This window comes from Scyliorhinus canicula, chromosome 11 (assembly GCF_902713615.1).
Source record: "Scyliorhinus canicula chromosome 11, sScyCan1.1, whole genome shotgun sequence".
In the NCBI taxonomy this organism is placed as follows: Eukaryota; Metazoa; Chordata; class Chondrichthyes; order Carcharhiniformes; family Scyliorhinidae; genus Scyliorhinus; species Scyliorhinus canicula.
In genome coordinates, this window is record NC_052156.1 from 121,515,272 (window position 1) to 121,533,977 (window position 18,706).

Consider the following 18,706-nt stretch of genomic DNA (forward strand, 5'->3'; position numbering starts at 1 on the left):
GTAGCAAAGGCACAGAGTCAACCCCACAATATCACTGAAATAAATCCTCAGGTTGGTGTCTTTGGCCCAACTATCTTCAGTTGCTTGATGACACCCTCTCCATCATAAGGTCCGAAGTGGCGATGTTCACTGATGATTGCACAATGTTCAGCACCATTCCCAACTCCTCAGATACTGACGCAACCCATTTTCATATGCAGAAATACCTGAACATCATTCAGGCTTGGGCCAATAAGTGGCAGGCTACATTTACGCCAGACAATGAGCGTCTCCAACAAGACAGAATCTATGCATCATCCCTTGACATTCAAAGGCATTGCATCACTACATTTTCCCCATCAAAATCCTGGGAGAACCACTGACCAGTAACTTAACAGGCTGATGAGAGAACACCAGAAAGGCTTTGGCAAAATATGTTCTCCTGGGATTTGCAAACAAAATGGTGGAATTTGTGCAGTATTGAGACATAAAGGGTGGATACCTTATGAGAATTTTCCCTGATTGAAGCCAAGAGGGAAGTAAAGAGAAAAATTGATGTGGATTGTTAAAGGTTTAAAGACAGAAATTCAAATAAAGCTGCAAGTGGATAAAGAGAAATAGCTGAATGATCTGTTTTAATGAATTAGAAACGGAGAATCAGAAAGACAATACATGGACACTTTTCCAAACAGTTCTATCAATTAAATGAAAGTTTCAACCTCGCCTGCATCACATTGTCACATTCTGGCAAGACTGAAATGGAAGCAAAGAAAATTGCTGCACTAATGGTGCAAATATTGAGTACCTTTACAAGGGTGACTGAGTAGGAATTAAAAGACCAAGTTGAAAATGCGTCTCCTCTACTTTGAGCTAAGGTAAAGGGAGCCACTCATTAGATGGCCAGCCATAGGGCCATGGGTGCCAACGATATACCAGTAGAATTGGGAGAATTGTTAGTGGACAGGATGTGTAGAATTTGTGTGGCACTGTGCGAGACTCGCCATCAACCAGAGGAGTGGACTGACTTTACCTTCCCTTCAACCCTCTTCTGAAAAAAGTTGACCTGACCTGAAACAGTGCACAAATTCGAGACCAAATGCTTCGATCTCCTTCACTTGGTTCATCCTGGAACAGATCCAGAAAAAGACACAGTGGGATCGCTGATGAGAAAGCTAGGTTTTAATGTGGAAGAGGAAACAGAAATTGGATCACTAATCTTAGAATCATAATATGGAAAGTTCAGAACGTCAGCAGCTAACATACATGCGACTGATTGATTTTGAGTAGGTATTCCATTCAGTCTCACATGAAAATTCTGGTTGACAATGTGGGATTCCACCACATTGAATTGCTAGCTAAGCTTTATTGTAAGCAGTGATAAGGGTCATATCTGCCAGCATACTCTCAGGATGGTTCAGCATCAAAAGGGTGTTAGATGGGGGCATGTCCTCTCACGATATTTATTCAACATCCTTACAGAAATGGTTGCATGAGAGACAGTTGATGAGGCCGTTGAATCTTGCAAGAGGCCTGGATCGAGATTTGTGACGCTTGAAATGCCACGCGAGATTCAATAGAATCTTGCAGTGCATCGCGATCTGGATCTTGCTCTCACTGGGCGAGCATATTCAAATGATCCATCAGGCTCATTTAAATATGTGCTAGCCCAATTCACCTCAGATTCAGTGGATTTGCAAGAGGGGCCTGAACTGGGTGCCATTTGGTACTGGTTCACAAAGTCATGAACTAGTCATGATGGCACCTTTAGGGTCTCACTGGGGAGTTGAGGCTCCTGGGTGGTCAGGCACAGGGCAGGGTGGCATCCTGGCACTCCCCCTATCACCCTGGCAGTGCCAACCTGGGCACCCTGGCAGGGCAGGGTGCCTGCGTGGCACTGCCAGGCTGGCAGACACTGCCAGGGTGGCAGTCTGCCCAGGTTGCCTGTGCCAGGGGTCGGGCCGGGGGCAACCTTGCCCATAAAAGATGGGGTGAGGGAGGGGCTCAAGGACCCCAGAAGAGTTTGAGTTGGATGAAGTGGGCAGGTGAGTCCGGGGATTACAGTGGACTTAAAGAGTGGCCTCTTCGGGGAGTTCCTCGCCGAGGCCCAAAAAACCCAGCAAAATACCATTGATGGTGGTATCTTTCTCGGCGTGCTGTCGATAAACATCCCACTATATGCGGACTTTAACTTGAGTCGCAGAATCGTGCCCTTTGTCTTCTAAAAGTCTTTGCGTGGCCGATGACAATATATGGCTGTGAAGGTTGGACAATCAAGAAGAGTGTTAAAGCTCAAATAAAAGCATTTGAATTGAAAGGACTTGGACATATATTACATGTCATGGATCGGCAAGCGGACAAATAAGTGGTTGCTCGAGAAACCGGTGTTAAGAGGAATTTAATCAAGGCAGACCTTCTTCAGTACTGTTTTGTCAGAACAGGAGTGCTGCTTTGTGTGCATTTGTGTTCCTTAAGTTGGAGTTTGGTGAGTGAGTTCAGTGAAGAGGAAAGGGGGCGATCCTTGCAGTTTCTACCTCTTCTCAGCTGGCTTTTACTTTGCTATAGGGGACAAAGTTGATTGGAAAGATAACTGGTAAGTTAGTTTACATAGTCTAATTGTAGTTTTCAAAGTTATGGTATGGAGGTTTTGCTTGGCCCATGGGAATCGGTCCAGGTGCAGCCCCAGCAGTGACCACCACACACCAGTTGAACTGCAGGCCTCCAGATGGTCAGCAGCTCCTGGCAAGGGCCAATTAATTGACTACTACTGACAAACTGGCCACCACAAAGTGGGTTTCCAGCCTCTTTCCACTCACTTTCTACAGAACCCCCTACTACAATGACTAAATCCAGCCCCAACTCTAGGCAGGATTTTCCACGCATCCCTGCAGCTTGTTTCACGACTGCAGAGATAGCAGCATCTGTAGGGAGAGAAAAGAGCCAATGTTTCGAGTCCAGTGACTCTTTGTCAAAGCTAACAGACACAGAAAGTGGGAAATATTTATACTGTGGAGTGAGAATGAAAGAGGAGTCATAGCCACAGAAACCCAGGGAAACGGGGTGCTAATAGCCACAGAAACCAAGGGAAAAGAAGGCTAATGGAAGTCCCCAGAGAGAACAAAAGGTGTGAAAGGCCAAACAGCAGAGAAACTATCAGAGGGTCGACTGTAACAGATGTAGATGTGGTGGGAGGGGAAGGGGGAAGCAAAGAGGAGAAAGGGTAAGGAAAGGACTCGAAACATTAGCTCTTTTCTCTCCCTACAGATGCTGCCAGACCAGCTGAGATTTTCCAGCATTTTCTCTTTTGTTTTAGATTCCATCAACTGCAGTAATTTGCTTTTATCCAGTTTTTCTTTGCACATTTCCTCTATGCTTGGGTGGGTTTGCTCCCACAATCCAAAGATGTGCAGGGTAGGTGGACTGGCCACACTAAATTGCCCCTTAATTGGAAAAAATGAATTGGAAAAAAGAAAAAAGAAACTCGTGGCAGGAATTGCAGTCAGCGGACCAGAGAATCCTGCGGTGAGAACGGACAGAAAAGTCGGACCTCAGTTTCTCAGACTTGCTAAGTATATCCATAATTTTCTGGAACTGTTTGTTGCTTAAAAATCACAGCTTCACTTTTCAATTGAAGTTAGATAATAAGATTAGTGATAAATGAATGATGGTAGCTTCTCGCAATCTAAATACTTTGGAACGTCAGCAGTGCCCTTTAGCATGGCTGCTATTCCAGCCTTTAAAAAAAAAAATTTAGGGTACCCAATTCATTTTTTCCAATTAAGGGGCAATTTAACGTGGCCAATCCGCTTACCCTGCACATCTTTGGGTTCTGGGGGCAAAACCCACGCAAACACGGGGAAAATGTGCAAACTCCACACAGACAGTGACCCAGAGCCGGGATCGAACCTGGGACCTTGGCACTGAGGCAACAGTGCTAACCACTGCGCCACCATGCTGCCCAAACTAGTCCAGTCTTAATATGTCCTTGTTCTTAAGATCATTTTAGTCAAATTATCTCATTACATCCAAGAGGCAACTGATTTTGGAGCCAATTAACAAACTTGCTACTTCTTGAGAAGTGTCAAAAGTTAACTCAACTTTTGTTTTGTTTCCAATGGACGATTTTGCACGTTTAGATTTGTGGTAGCATCCTGACAAAAATGGAATCCTGTATACAATATAAAGAAGATTTGCATTCTTGAAGGTACTAAAGGAAACACTCACTTGTATTGAACACAGCTGCTATTATGGCCTGAAGGATGGAGAGTTATAGATGGTGAGGCTCGGGCTGATAACAAGAATCCAATTCCTAGAATCACAAGGCTCAATGCGGTTCCTGCAAACAATTCACAGAAACAAATCAACAGAATCTTACAGTTAGAGACTGCATCACAAATTTATCTCCTCAAATTAGGTATGCTGCTTATATTTTAAGAGGAAACCTGTAATCAACACCGGTAACTTAACCAAAATAACTGGTGGAAAGTACACAAGGGGAAGTAACCTCAGGTTGGATTCTCCTTTTTTGCGACTAAGTCCCAGCTCAAACGTAAAATCCGCGGGTGTTTCACGACAAGAAAATCGGTGCCCACCCCTCACCGATTCCAGTACCAGTGTAGGGCTAGCACCAGCGCCAAGCAAAACTCCCGTGGATCGCGCTGAAAACAGCCGGAGAATGGCCGGGAAACCTAACCTGCCAACCGTGACACGACAGCCCTAGCAGAAGCTCCCACTGGCCAGCGGCATGGATCTCAACCGAGTGTGGCGGCGCTGGACACTGTCCACAGCCGGCACACCAGGATCCCGAATGCTGGAACCATACGTGTCCTGTGCCGTCGGGAACTCGGCCCATCGGGGGCAGAACATCGCGGGTGAGCTGGCCAATGACACGCCAACGGCATTGAAACGACGTGTGTCACGATGACACCATTTTGGACTTTTATCATAGAATTTACAGTGCAGAAGGAGGCCATTTGGCCCATCGAGTCTGCACCGGCTCTTGGAAAGAGCACCCTACCCAAGGTCAACACCTCCACCCTATCTCCATAACCCAGTAACCCCACCCAACACTAAGGGCAATTTTGGACACTAAGGGCAATTTATCATGGCCAATCCACCTAACCTGCACATCTTTGGAATGTAGGAGGAAACCGGAGCACCCGGAGGAAACCCACTCACATACGGGGAGGATGTGCAGACTCCGCACAGACAGTGACCCAAGCCAGAATTGAACCTGGGACCCGGGAGCTGTGAAGCAATTATGCTATCCAGAATGCTACCGTGCTGCCCACTTGGCGGAGCATGACCCCTCGTATAGAGGATTGTTTCCTGGAGGTAATCGGGGAAGAGCAGACGGGATTTGTGAAGGGCAGGCGCTTGACATCCAATATTAGATGGCGTCTTAATGTCATAATGATGCCAGCTGAGGGGCGCGATTTTGAGGTGGTAGTAGCCATGGACGCGGAGAAGGCTTCCGGGTGGAGTGGAAGTACCTATGGGACATTTTGGCATGACCCGCTAAACGTCTTTTACTATTTATGCTTCAGATTTCCACTGCCTGCAGTTTTTATTACTAACATTAAAAATATATACTGGCCAAAATAATCAAAAATGAATCTGTATCATTAATTATAGTCTGATTGGATGTTGGAATTACTGCGTGCTGAGCATCAGCAGATGTGCAATATGCAGTTGTTGTATTTAAGAAAACAGATAAGCAATTTAAATGCTGAGGCTTAAGATCTCTCTCCGATACTTCTCACTGCTCCCAATTCATTCATATTTAATCAAATAGATATTTAACTGACTCACATAATTAGTTGTGTTGTTACCAATCATGATTATTTTTGCCAGATCAAAATGCAGCACTAAGGTCTTTGAAACAAGATGTTACTATTGTACTATAAAGCTCAGAAAAGTAACTGGAGCAGAAGAACACTGAATTATTGTGTCATTAGCATCTGCAAAATAGAGTAAAACTCCACCTGCTCTATCCCACCAATATGCAGAGTCAGAACTGAACACCCACAATTGCTGACTTTTTTGAAGCCAAATTACCACTGACTTGAAATCTGATTAAAATAAACATCAGCAATATTTAGGTCTCCTGTAGACCCCACAACATCATAATTAAGAAAAAAGGCTTGAAATTAGGCTTGGCATTGAGTCTTGGCTGTGATTGCTAAGAGGTGATATCACAAACATGAGTCTTTTTGGAAGTGTAGCTTCATCTTGACCTCAATTGCATTTTTGCATGAATGAAAATGGCAGTTTCTTTTTTTGCAATTGGTATGAATATGTAGATTGAGGAAATTGCTTTACTGACCTGTGAGACTGCCCAGGGTGAGCTTTCTGCGCCCTACTTTCTCAACTAGACAAACTCCAACCAGTGTAAAAATGAAGTTTGTGAATGCTGTGACTGCTGCCAACCAGATTGCTAATGTGTCATCTTGGACTCCTGACATCTGCAATATGGTAGCACTGTAATACCTGGAGGTGACAATGGAAGGAAATGTATAATTAGTGCTGTAGCCAATCCAACTCTATTAACCATTATAAAATAATCATGGCCTATTCATAGAATTTACAGAGCAGAAGGAGGCCATTCGGCCCATCGAGTCTGCACCAGCTTCTGGAAAGAGCACCCTACCCAAGGTCAACACCTCCACCCTATCCCCATAACTCAGTAACCCAACCCAACACTAAGGGCAATTTTGGACACCAAGGGCAATTTATCATGGCCAATCCACCTAACCTGCACATCTTTGGACTGTGGGAGGAAACCGGAGCACCCGGAGGAAACCCACGCACACACGGGGAGGATGTGCAGACTCCGCAGACAGTGACATGCCACATTTCAGGTTCACCCCTCCGTTTCGCCGGCTGGTCAATGAGGTTTCCCATTGTGGGGCAGCCCCACGCCGTCGGGAAACCCCCGGCTGCCAGCAAAACGGAGCATACCGGCTGCGGAGAATATATCTTCCATCTAATGCTGTTTTAGAACTAATTGGGGGTGAAACTGACCTATACCATCAGCGTGAAACAAACTGTAGTGAACCAGCAGCTGTATTTTCACTGTTCCCAATCTTTCCACTGAGATTAACATAATAATAGTTGACATGTTCTTTGGAGACGTGCTTGCTAGTCTCAATGCTGCTTTTACATGGTTGAAATTTAAATTCTTGACAATATTTTGCAAGTCAATAGAAAATAAAAACTGGCATGGTAAAAGGTTCGCTGCCAATTTGTTACAAGTTCATTCGTACTACTGGCACAGACCAATTTCACCCTGAGTTATCTTTTTCATTGAGCAAAGCTTGACCCTTTTGAAATATGAGATTGGTAGAAAATGTATGGAAACCACTTAATAGATAATAAAGACAAACTCCAATACTTAGTTTTAACTGCAATAATGCAACACAAGTTCTCAAGCATCATAAATAGATAACAGACTCCCTGGCCTGGAACTTTTTCTCAGCCGGGAATCAAAAGTCTGACCAATGAAAGTTGCGATCCCACTGCCCAAATGGTTGTGCACGCCCACTTGATTTTCACCCCGCTGAGCCGGGGCAGGCTGGAATTGGGATCACGGCCTCCCAAAGGAGGGCAGCACACGATTAATGGTGTCAGTAGCAGAGCCAGGCCCAACCTGTCCTGCGCATGGGTACCAGCACGCTACCTGGTCACGATATTAAATGGTGTAATATTCAGGAAGGGACCAAAAACTTTGCAACAGGTAGCTGAACTTTGGCTTCTGACTGTATATTGTTGCTGTTGATATCATTGATTCACTGTGAAAGCTGGTCCATTGTGAAGAGTCCTTTCATGGCCTCCCTACCTATTGCAGGATCCATTGTTGCAATATGTTTATGAAGATCCAGCTCTGAAGATGCTGCCACACCAGCTTATTGCTGCTTTCTTCCCTGTCTATATCTACAAATGAACATGCAGTTTCTCATAGACAGCTCTGCAAGTGGGCACAACACCCCAGTTCAGGTGTTTCATTCCACACTCAGACCTTCACTCCACTGTCCCTTACAACCACTGTTTGCCTACATGATTAGAGGAAGCTAGGCGCTGAGTCATCCCATAGCTACTTGCTGCTTTACCTCATACCAAGGGATGGGTTCCTCAAGGAGCTATGGCCCATTACAAAGTAGCCCTGCAGCCTCAACATATGTCACCATGTCAAGGCTGCAGCAATATTAATGGTTTGCCGAAGGAGATATCATCCAGGAGATCCGGGACATGCTGGCACTACGATTTACAAACCAAGACCTGGATATCCTGGTGAAGGCAGTGAGCAAAAGGAGGGACATCCTCTTCATTCTGGCTAGACGTCCATCAGCACTTCCACAAGGACTTGGTTGGAAATTGTAAGGATATTCAGTGCATCAAGGGAGCCTGGTACAGCTGGGTCTAATGCCACAAGCACATCATTGACCAAATGATTTCTGGCAAGATGAGTGAGATTTCCCAGTGTCCCTCCTTGGATTGTAGCATGCAATGCCTCTGGGGAATTCAGGCTCTATGCAATCCTCCACCTTGGAGGACTGTGCATCCAGATCACAGGCACCACAACTACTGCCAATACTTAAGGCTGCCAAATAGAATATTCTATTTCCAAATGCTGGTGGAGGAGTTATGCTTCTCCATGCAACAAAGATTTGCCTCATCACACACTCTCCCTTTTGTCCATGCAGGAGAAGCAGGTGCACAACACTGATGAATTAAAGACGGCTATGGAAATCACCAGATTGCCATTCAGGGAATGTGCTGGTGACAGAAAATCCCCCTTCTAGGTACACAAAGCTATGGAGGAGGCATTCTCAGGAATAGTGTTGGTGTCATGGTCATGGGTGAAGGGGAATGGTTTGTTTAAGGGGCGGGAGTTGCCTTTGAACAGTGTAAAGGTGGAATTGCATTTGTGGGGAGAACCGAGACGGACAGCATGCTGAACACGACATGCGGTGTTCAGATACGTCCATGAGGAATTATAAGGGCTCCAGAATTCCCATACTTTCATCGGTTCCTCTCAGATTCCAGAATGTGGTTCCATGCCCAGGAGCTGAGCAGCTCCTTGGATAACAGGAAGAGGGAAACCTGTTCGAGGAAGCAGCTCTCCACCACATTAGCTCACAAGGCAGAAGCTCAGAAACTTGCAAATTGGTGAGTTTAGATTTGACATGTGATATGCTCCACACCCAAAGTGTGCAGGAGTCGTCAAAAGCATCTGTGGACAGTTCACCTCAGGAGGAGAGAGGAACATTCGCAGTAACACTCTATTGGGTAGTGAGCAAGGGCCTTGGGAGTTTCAGTGTTTATCTTTATTCTATATTTGTGTGCATCGCTGTCAGGCCAACATTTGTTGCCCATTAACTGAAGCCATTGCAGGGAGCACTGAAAGAATCATAGAATCCCTGCAGTGCAGAAGGAGGCCATTTGGCCTATCGAGTCTGCACCGACCCTCAAAGAGCATCCTACCTAGGCACACTGCCCTGCCCTATCCCCGTAATCCCACCTAACGTTTTGGGCACTAAGGGACAAATTAGAATGATTAATCTACCTAATCTGCACATTTTTGGACTGTGGGAGGAAACCGGAGAGCCAAGCACATTTTTATGGATCAGGAACCACATGTAGCCCAGGTCAGGTAAGGAGTGTAGAATTCCTTCCCGAAAGGGAAAAACCTAGAAAGGGTTTCATAGCAACCAATGATAGTTTCATGGCCACCATGTCTAATTCTAACTTTGTTTTCCAGACTTATTAATGGAATTCAAATTCCACCAACTACCATGGTGGGACTTGAAGCAGTGTCTTCAAAGCATAGTCCAGTGACATTCGCACCATACTACCATCTCCCTACAAAACCTATAAGTGCGTGCCAGAGTTCTGAGGCATCAAGAAGGCTACGGCAGTGATGTGCTCAACATATTTTGAGTTCAATGCATAAGGTCCACCCGTAAGAGAGGGGCCAATCTTACGGAGGGATCACATGCTGCAGCACCTGGAGTGCATGCAGCAGCAAGGAGATCTGTGCCAGGTGCATAGCTTTGTATCTGGAGTGAGTATGGAGGTAGGGTCCCTGAACTATTAGTGTTCCAGCAGTGGCTACATAGAATGCCAGCTGTGCCCCAACAGTAGACCCGTTCAAACCATCAGGAGAGCACACAAAGGCTGAGGATGATCCAGGGGAAGAGGAGGGTTCAATGCTCTTGGAGGGAATCTCGCCATCCTCAGCCTCTCTTGTTGGGAGCCAAGATCAAGAGATGCAGACAGTGCAGGTCCAGGAAAGGCTCCCACGCATGACTACACAATGAGGTCAACCTCAGTCCTCACAGCTGAAGAGCCAAAGACACGAACAGGCTGCCTCCACCTCCTCTGAAGCAACAATTGGAACACTGCATAGAAGTGCCCCAGTGTGGCAGATACCGCATTGGCTACAGCACTTAAAGGGAGATTGTGGTGTGTCGAACATGTGTATTGTGTATTTTGGATGGTTCCCTTGTGGCGGTGGGGTTTAGATAATTTGAGATATTGCGTTTAGACTTAGGTAAGGAGGTCATGGGATCTGAGTGGGACAGAATTAATGGAATGTGCCAGGTCTGTAGCAAGCAGTTTTGGCTGTAGGATGTTTTAAGTCTGACAAGGGCAGCAGGATTTCCAGTTTGTACCTGAAAGGGTCTTTCTCTACTTTTATGAAAATAAATCTCTACACAATAGTACAGCAAGTGTCCCTGTGTTTGCTAACATTATTTACAAGTGGTTGCGGACCTGTAATGACTTTGCTTAATAGGAGATAGAGAAGGTGTAAATTAGTAGTTAAAGTGTTTCCTTTTATTTTAAGAATTGTTTAAGCTATTTTCAATTATGTTAATGTGGTTAATCCAGTGGTAATAATAAAGTTTGTTTTAATATAAAGATCCCTGTATGTCAGCATCCTTCCCTCAGTTTACAAATTTAAAAATTGCTGGGGTTTCTCGTCCAGTTTCCTAATATAAATGGGGGTCTGGTCCGGTACTGTAACAAAACAAAAATGTCTACGGCAATGATAAAATAATTGGTTTATGCAATGGCCTGCATACTATTTAAATGATTTACGTCAATAGTTAAATACTATATATGCAGAGGCCATCAAGGTCCCACCAAGGACTGCCGGGACCGCAGCAAGTAGAACTTCCTTAAGGGCCGACTTGAGCATGAGAGTAAATGTGTTGTGGCAGCTCCCAAGATGGCACGCACAGATAGGAGGTTCTTCCGATGGTTGCACACAAGCTGCAGATTTATTAAATGGTAGCCTTCCTGTTGGAATGAGCTCACCGTTGGGGCTGCGAGTGCAACCATAACATCCTGGAACTAGGGAAATTCAGCTACGGAACCGAACCCTTCTACATTTCTGAGGCCATATCCATTGAGAAGCTATGAAGTCAGTATCTGTAACAGTATGAATGGTCTGAAACAGCATGTAGGGTATTTGGAACAGCATGGAGGCATCAGAGAGTAGCTGGCTGGGAGATCCCACAGAAATCAACATTACAGTTCTGAAAAGGAACCCGAGGCAAAGTCGTCGGGGGCCACTGTAATCTTCAATGTAAATAACAGGGCATGAAATTGGATGGAAGTAGAGGAATGGTCTTCATTCAGGAGGACACAGAAGATGCACACCATCTCCCTGGAAAGGCAAAATTTCCTTCTGCACTGGTACGCTGACACCTTCAGGAAGGTGAGCCCGTTCTGATGCACACATTGCTCTGGGTATTCTCTGCTCGTTCTCGGTGCTGACTGCACAATAGGGCATTAATTCCTTTAGCCAGACTTCACGAGTCTATTCTCTAAGAGGTTTGCCGCTAAACATGGATGCAGCTCCTAACATCTACAGCTTTTCGAGCACAGCTGCACAAACGTCCAAATTCCACCAAGTCACTCAAATTCTCCATCTGTGGACTGCTCAAATGCACTCCCAATGTCAATTTGTGGGCACGTCGGGTTGTCTTGTTTCCCCAGCAGTGAAAAATGGACAACGGTAGAAATGTCATTGGGAATCACACACATGGGACTTCCCACCTGATGAGGGCTTGTCCCGTGTAGAGATGGGAAAATCAGGCCCCCTACAATTATATTACTTATGCTTCCAAAAAAATTGCTAAAAGTCCCAAGTAAAAAATGAAATGAAACAAAGATTACAAGTAGAGTGTGAAATTGGAGAAAGAAATTTGGTTAATAGACATTAGATCAGGCTTGCATGGGTTGGGGTAAGAGTGTGAAAGAGAGGAAAAGCGTGGAATGAAGCCAAAGCATCAACCCATTCCTGATCTGTATCAATAACCTGGCGATCAAGACAAATTGGTTCATTGTGACTGACTAAATGAAATTCTCTTATTATATTGTGGAACTCCAGGATATTTAACAAGAGGTTTTGGGTGCGATGCGTCACATTCCAGCCTGCACAAGTGCTATAAACATGTTGTTGTTTGATATACCAAGCTTTTTACATTACCCTGAGAAAATGTTTCCCTTCCAAGATTTATTGACAAACACCTCATCTCCTTATACTGCCAAACAATTATCACAAAGGCATTAATGATAGGAACACATCAAAAAAGAATGAAATACTCAGAGACTAATGCCAAGTAAATAAAAGTTGTGATAATCAGAACCACCAAATCATTCTTTTCAAAGTTACACGCAGCAAATGCTGGCGCGGAACATTTGATAGCTGTTTATTTTTTTATTGAACAGTAACATCAGCCATCCTCACATTGACTGATAAACATATGAATTAGGAGTCAATCATCCATTTCTTCGGCATTCAGTTAGATCAAGGTGGTTCTTCTAGCTCAGCTATAGCACCCTACGCTCTCCTTTTTCCCCACAATTCCTTTTGTATTTAAAAATATGTAATATTGATCTATGACCTTGAATATACTGAATTATGGAGCATTCACAGATCTCCACGGTACGGAATTTCAAAGATTTACACCCTGTGAATTTCTCATCACAAACCTAATGGTCAGCTACTTATTCTAAAACTCGGATTCTTAATTCTTGACTACCCAATCAGGAGAAACATCCTCTCAGCATCTACCCTGTCAAACCCGTTAGGAATGTTATATGTTTCAATCAAATCACTTGATAGATGAGCGAGTGTTGGGGTCAGAGGGGCATTTTTAGGATGGCAACCTGTAACTAGTAGAGTGCCACAGGGGCCACAATAATTCACAACATATAATAATGACTTGGAAGAGGGAAGTGAATGGACTGTTGCTAAGTTGGCAGATGACACAAAATAGGTGGGAAGGCAAGGGGTGAGGATGACACAAAGAATCTTCAGAAGGATTAGACAGGTTAGGTCAGTTATGTGAGTGGACAAATACTTGACAAATGGAATATAATGTAAGAAAATATGAAGTTATGTAATTTGGTAGGAAGAATAATGGTGTTGAATATAATTTAAATAGAGAAAACGAGGGCAGCACGGTGGCACAGTGGTTAGCACTGCTGCCTCACGGCACCAAGGGCCCGGGTTCAATCCCGGCTCTGGGTCACTGTCCGTGTGGAGTTTGCAAATTATCCCCGTGTTTGCGTGGGTTTCTCCCCCTCAACCCAAAAATGTGCATTTGTGAATTGCGCTTTCACGTATCTGATCGTCAGTCCAGAAGTAAAACACTCGAACACGTCAGTAACGAATATTCGTTTATTTACGGCCGGGACAAATCTCTAAGCAGTCGGGTAACCACCTTCGAGAAGTGCCAAAATCCCAGAATAAGGACGGTATCTTTATACATCTTACAGCTTAGGGGTGGTCCCTTTAAATTCCTAGATACACCTATGATTTGGCAAGGATCCAGAACATGTACATATATGGAATTATTCTTCGAGGTCGGGAGGTTATTTTTGACATAATCATTAGCACAAGTCACTATCAATATTAATACAAAGGTTTTTGTATCCCATGGCCATATGGCTCAACTCACTCCAAAGACAGTCCCTCTTACATTTCAATGTTTATTTGTTCCAACTGGTCAAACGAGCTTAATTATGTTATCTCTGCAATAAAGTAACGGTTCCCATTCATTCCATTCTTTGCCTTTTTGACCTCTCTGCTTTTACAGATACGGGTCAGAACATTAATTAGTACCAAAGTCACACTCCCTATATTCCATCCCATAACCTTCTGACATCTTTGCTTTTACAGATGCCGGTCAGACACACTCCCTTTATTTCATCCCTTGACCTGTTGACATCTCTTTCACAGAGCTTTTCAGAACTGTCATATTAACCCTATCAGCGAAGTTCCAAATGAAATCCACTTCTACACATTGACCACACGAAATTGTCCATTAATTGGAAAAAATGAATTGGGTACTATAGATTTAAAAAAAAATAAAATAAATGGAGAAAAGTACAGCACAGAGGGATTTGGGGTGCTTGTACATAAATTACAAAAAGCTAGCATGCAAGTTCAGCAGGTCATAGGGACGACAAATGGGACGCTAACCTTAATTTCAAATGGAATGGAGGCGAAAAATAGGGAAGTCCAGTTAAAACTATACAAGGCGCTAGTTAGACTGCACCTGGAATACTGTGAGCCATTTTGGTCCCCTGTTAAGGGGAAGTCCCGCCCCCTTGTTACCGGGGAAACTCATATCATAGAATTTATAGTGCAGAAGGAGGCCATTTGGCCCATTGTGTCTGTACTGGCCCTTGGAAAGAGCACCCCACCCAGGCCCACACCTCCATCCCATCCCCGTAACCTAGTAACCCCACCCAAACATTTTGGACACCAAGGGCAATTTAGCATGGCCAATGCACCTAGAACATAGAATATTACAGCACAGAACAGGCCCTTTAGCCCTCGATGTTGTGCCGAGCAATGATCACCCTACTTAAACCCGCGTAACCCGTAACCCAACAATCCCCCCATTAACCTTACACTACGGGCAATTTAGCATGGCCAATCCACCTAACCCGCACATCTTTGGACTGTGGGAGGAAACCGGAGCACCCGGAGGAAACCCACGCACACACGGGGAGGACGTGCAGACTCCACACAGACAGTGACCCAGCCGGGAATCGAACCTGGGACCCTGGAGCTGTGAAGCATTGATGCTAACCACCATGCTACCGTGAGGCCCCTAAGCTGCACATTGCTGGACTATGGGAGGAAACCGGAGCACCCGGAGGAAACCCATGCAGAAACGAGGAGTACGTGCAAACTCCGCACAGACAGTGATCCAAGCCGGGAATCGAACCTGGGACCCTGGAGCTGTGATGCAACTGTGCTAACCACTATGCTACCGTGCCCCCCCATTGAAGGGCATGGGGAACCGGATAGTCCTGATGCAGTGGCCTTCATGGAGGATTATAACACAAAGAAAGGAGCTGGTTCTTCGATGGGCAAGTGGGCATCGGGATGTCAAGTGGTAAGACCGCTCTATTGAGCAGTACCAGGATATGAGTGCGGACCTAGCTAAGAAATGAGTCACTTTTAATGGAGTGAAATATGTCCTGTACAAGAATGGAGTCAAGTTCGGGATGGTTTATCCAGCTCACCCCCGAGAAAAAGACCACCTTTTTGATTCAGAGGGAGATGCGGCTCCTTTGGCCAAAAGCAAAAGTTGTGAGCTGTTTAGTCTGTTTTATAGCTCTGTTTGCAGGCACTTTGTATTTTGTTTCTTTTCATACTCATTATTTAGGGGAAGCATTTTGGGAACAGTGACCATAATTCAATAAGTTTTAAGGTACTGTTGTATTAAGGATAAGAATAGTCTATGGGTGAAGGTGCTAAATTGGGGGAAGGCTAATTATAACAATATCAAGCAGGAACTGAAGAATCTAGTTTGGCGGTGTATGTTTGAGGGTAAATCAACATCTGGCATGTGGGAGGTTTTCAAACATCAGTTGATAAGAATTCAGAACCGGTATGTCGCTATGAGGAAGAATGATAAGTATGGCAAGTTTTGGGAACCTTGGATCATGAGGGAAATTGGGGGTCAAGTCCAAAAGAAAAAAGAAGCATTTGTAAGGGCTAGAAGGCTGGGAACAGACGAAGCTGGTGAGGATTATAAGGAAAGTAGGAAGGAACTTAAGCAAGGAGTCAGGATGGCTAAAAGGGGTCACTAAAAGTCATTGGCAAACAGGATTAAGCAAAATCCAAGGCTTTTAATATGTATATGAAGAGCAGAGGGTAGCCAGGGAAAGGGTTGGCCCACTCACGGACAGGGGAGAGAATCTAGTGGAGCCAGAGGAAATGGGTGAGGTACTAAATTAGTATTTTGCAGCAGTATTCACCAAAAAGAAGGACTTGGTGGATGAGGAGTTTGTGAAAGGGTGCGTAGTCTGGGTCACATTGAGATCAAAAAGGTGCTGGGTGTCTTAAAAACATTAAGGTAGAGAAATCCCCAGGGCCTGATGGGATCTACCCCAGAGAACTAGGGAGGCAAGGGAGGAAATTGTTGGGGCATTGGCAGAAATCTTTGTATCCTCACTGGCTACAGGCGAGGTCCCAGAGGACTGGAGAATAGCTAACACGGTTCCTTTGTTTAAGAACGGTAGCAAGGATAATCCAGAAAATTACAGGCCTTACGCCAGTGGTGGGGAAATTATTGAAGAGGATTCTTTGAGACTGCATTTACCCCCATTTGGAAGTAAGTGGATGTATTTGCAACAGGCAGCAGGGCTTTGTGAAGGTGAGGTCGTGTCTCACTAACTTTGGATCGAGTTTTTTGAGGAAGTGACGAAGGTGGTGATGAAGATAGGGCAGTGGATGTTGTCTGCATGTACTTCAGTAAGGCTTTTGACAAGGTCCCTCATGACAGGCTGGTACAGAAGACGAAGTCAGACAGGATCAGAGGTGAGCTCGCAAGATGGATACAGAACTGGCTCGGTCATAAAAAACAGGGTAGCTGTGGAAGCGTGCTTTTTTGAGTGGAGGGCTGTGACTTGTGCTCTGCAGGGATTGGGCTGAGACCTTTGCTGTTCGTAGTATATATAAATGATTTGGAGGAAAATGTAACTGGTTTGATTAGTAAGTTTGCGGATGTCACAAAGGTTGGTTGAATTGCGGATAGTGATGAGGACTGTCGGAGGATACAGCAGGATATAGATTGGTTGGAGAGATGGCAGATGGAGTTTAATCCGGACAAAGGCGAGGTAATGCATTTTGGAAGGTCTAATACAGGTGGGAAATATACAGTGAATGGCAGAACCCTTAAGGGTATTGACAGGCAGAGGGATCTGGTGTACAGGTCCACAACTGAAAGTGCATTGCAGGTGGAGAAGATAGTTAAGAACGCATACGGCAGGATTGCCTTAATCGGCCGAGGTATTGGGTATAAAAATTGGCAAGTCATGCTGCAGCTGTATAGAACCTTAGTTAGGTCACACTTGAAATATAGTGTTCAATTCTGGTCGCCACACTATCAGAAAGATGTGTAGGCGTTGGAGAGGGTACAGAAGAGGCTTACCAGGATGGAGGGCATTAGCGAGGAGGAGAGGTTGGATAAACTTGGTTTGTTCTTACTGGAATGACGGAGTTGAGGGGATGACCTGATAAAAGTCTACAAAATGATGAGGGGCATGGACAGAATCGATTTTCAGAAGCTTTTTCCCAGGGTGGAAGGATCAATTATTAGGGGACATAGGTTTAAGGTGCGTGGGCAAAGTTTAGAGATGTGTGTGGGTAGATTTCCCCCCCCCCCGAACAGAGGGTAGTGGGTGCCTGGAACTCGCTGCTCGAGGAGGTGGTGATAGTGACATTCAAGGGGCGTCTTGACAAATACATGAATAGGATGGGAATAGAGGGATACGGACCCCGGAAGTATAGAAGGTTTTAAGTTAGACGGGCAGCATGGTCGGTGCAGTATTAGAGGGCCGAAGGGTCTGTTCCTCTGCTGTACTTTTCTTTGTTCAGATGTATCCTTGATGCCTTTAGGTATATTTGAGAGATTTCTGCTGGTTGTATCTTACATTAACCTATTTCTCTTTGTGTTTTGTCATCTGATGCGACCTTTAGTCGCTAGCGTGGCATGGTAAGTCAAATAAATTTTTACTCTCCAGTTGAGAGTCTCCTGGCTAACAAGGAACGTTAGATAATGGGAGTGGTATTAGAGGGTTTGCTACAGTTCATAACAATATTTTAAAAAATTAGATTAGAGTTTGTGTTTAGTTTTGTTTATTTAATTGTAGGCGCTAGGGTAAGTTGTTTGAGTGTGGTTAAACGCAACTGTGATGGCATTTTTGGGGTGGGTTTCTTGAACCACAGTTTGGGACAGCATGGTGGCACAATGTTTAGCACTGCTACCTCACAGTGCCAGGGACCCGAGTTAAATTCCATCCTGTGTGGAGATTGCACTTTCGCCCCTTGTCTGCTGGTTTCCTCAGAGTTCTCCGGTTTCCTCATATAGTCCAAAGACCTGCAGGTTAGGTGGATTGGTCATGCTAAATTGCCTCTTAAGTGTCTAAAGGTGCGCAGGTTATGTGCGGTTACAGGGATACGGTGTGGAGTGGACCTATTTAGAGTGCCCTTTCAGAGGGTCGTGCAGGCTCGATGGGCTGAATGGCTTCCTTCTGCACCATAGGAATTCTATTCTATGGTCTACTATCCACTAACAAGGCTGTACGTCAGTAACAGAGATACTTTCTATGAACACAGGAATAAGGCCAGTCGTCTTCTGGCTCACCAACTCAAACGTCAAGCGGCCTCCAGTGAAACCCCCAGATATTGAATCCG

General features: G+C 44.9%; 1 protein-coding gene across 5 annotated transcripts in view; it reads right to left on the reverse strand.

Moving 5' to 3' along the window:
• LOC119973339 (proton myo-inositol cotransporter-like) overlaps positions 1-18,706 on the reverse strand; it is a 266,486-nt gene that overhangs the window by 63,419 nt on the left and 184,361 nt on the right. For all 5 annotated transcript variants that reach the window (XR_005462283.1, XR_005462282.1, XM_038811222.1 and 2 more), the window contains exons 5-6: positions 6,302-6,465; positions 4,201-4,312 (exon numbers count right to left, since the gene is read on the reverse strand). Coding sequence is in view for 3 of the 5 variants with exons in the window: in XM_038811222.1 (XP_038667150.1) it covers positions 4,201-4,312; positions 6,302-6,465 (276 nt within the window). In the remaining 2 variants the exon portion in view is untranslated. The remainder of the gene's footprint in view (positions 1-4,200; positions 4,313-6,301; positions 6,466-18,706) is intronic.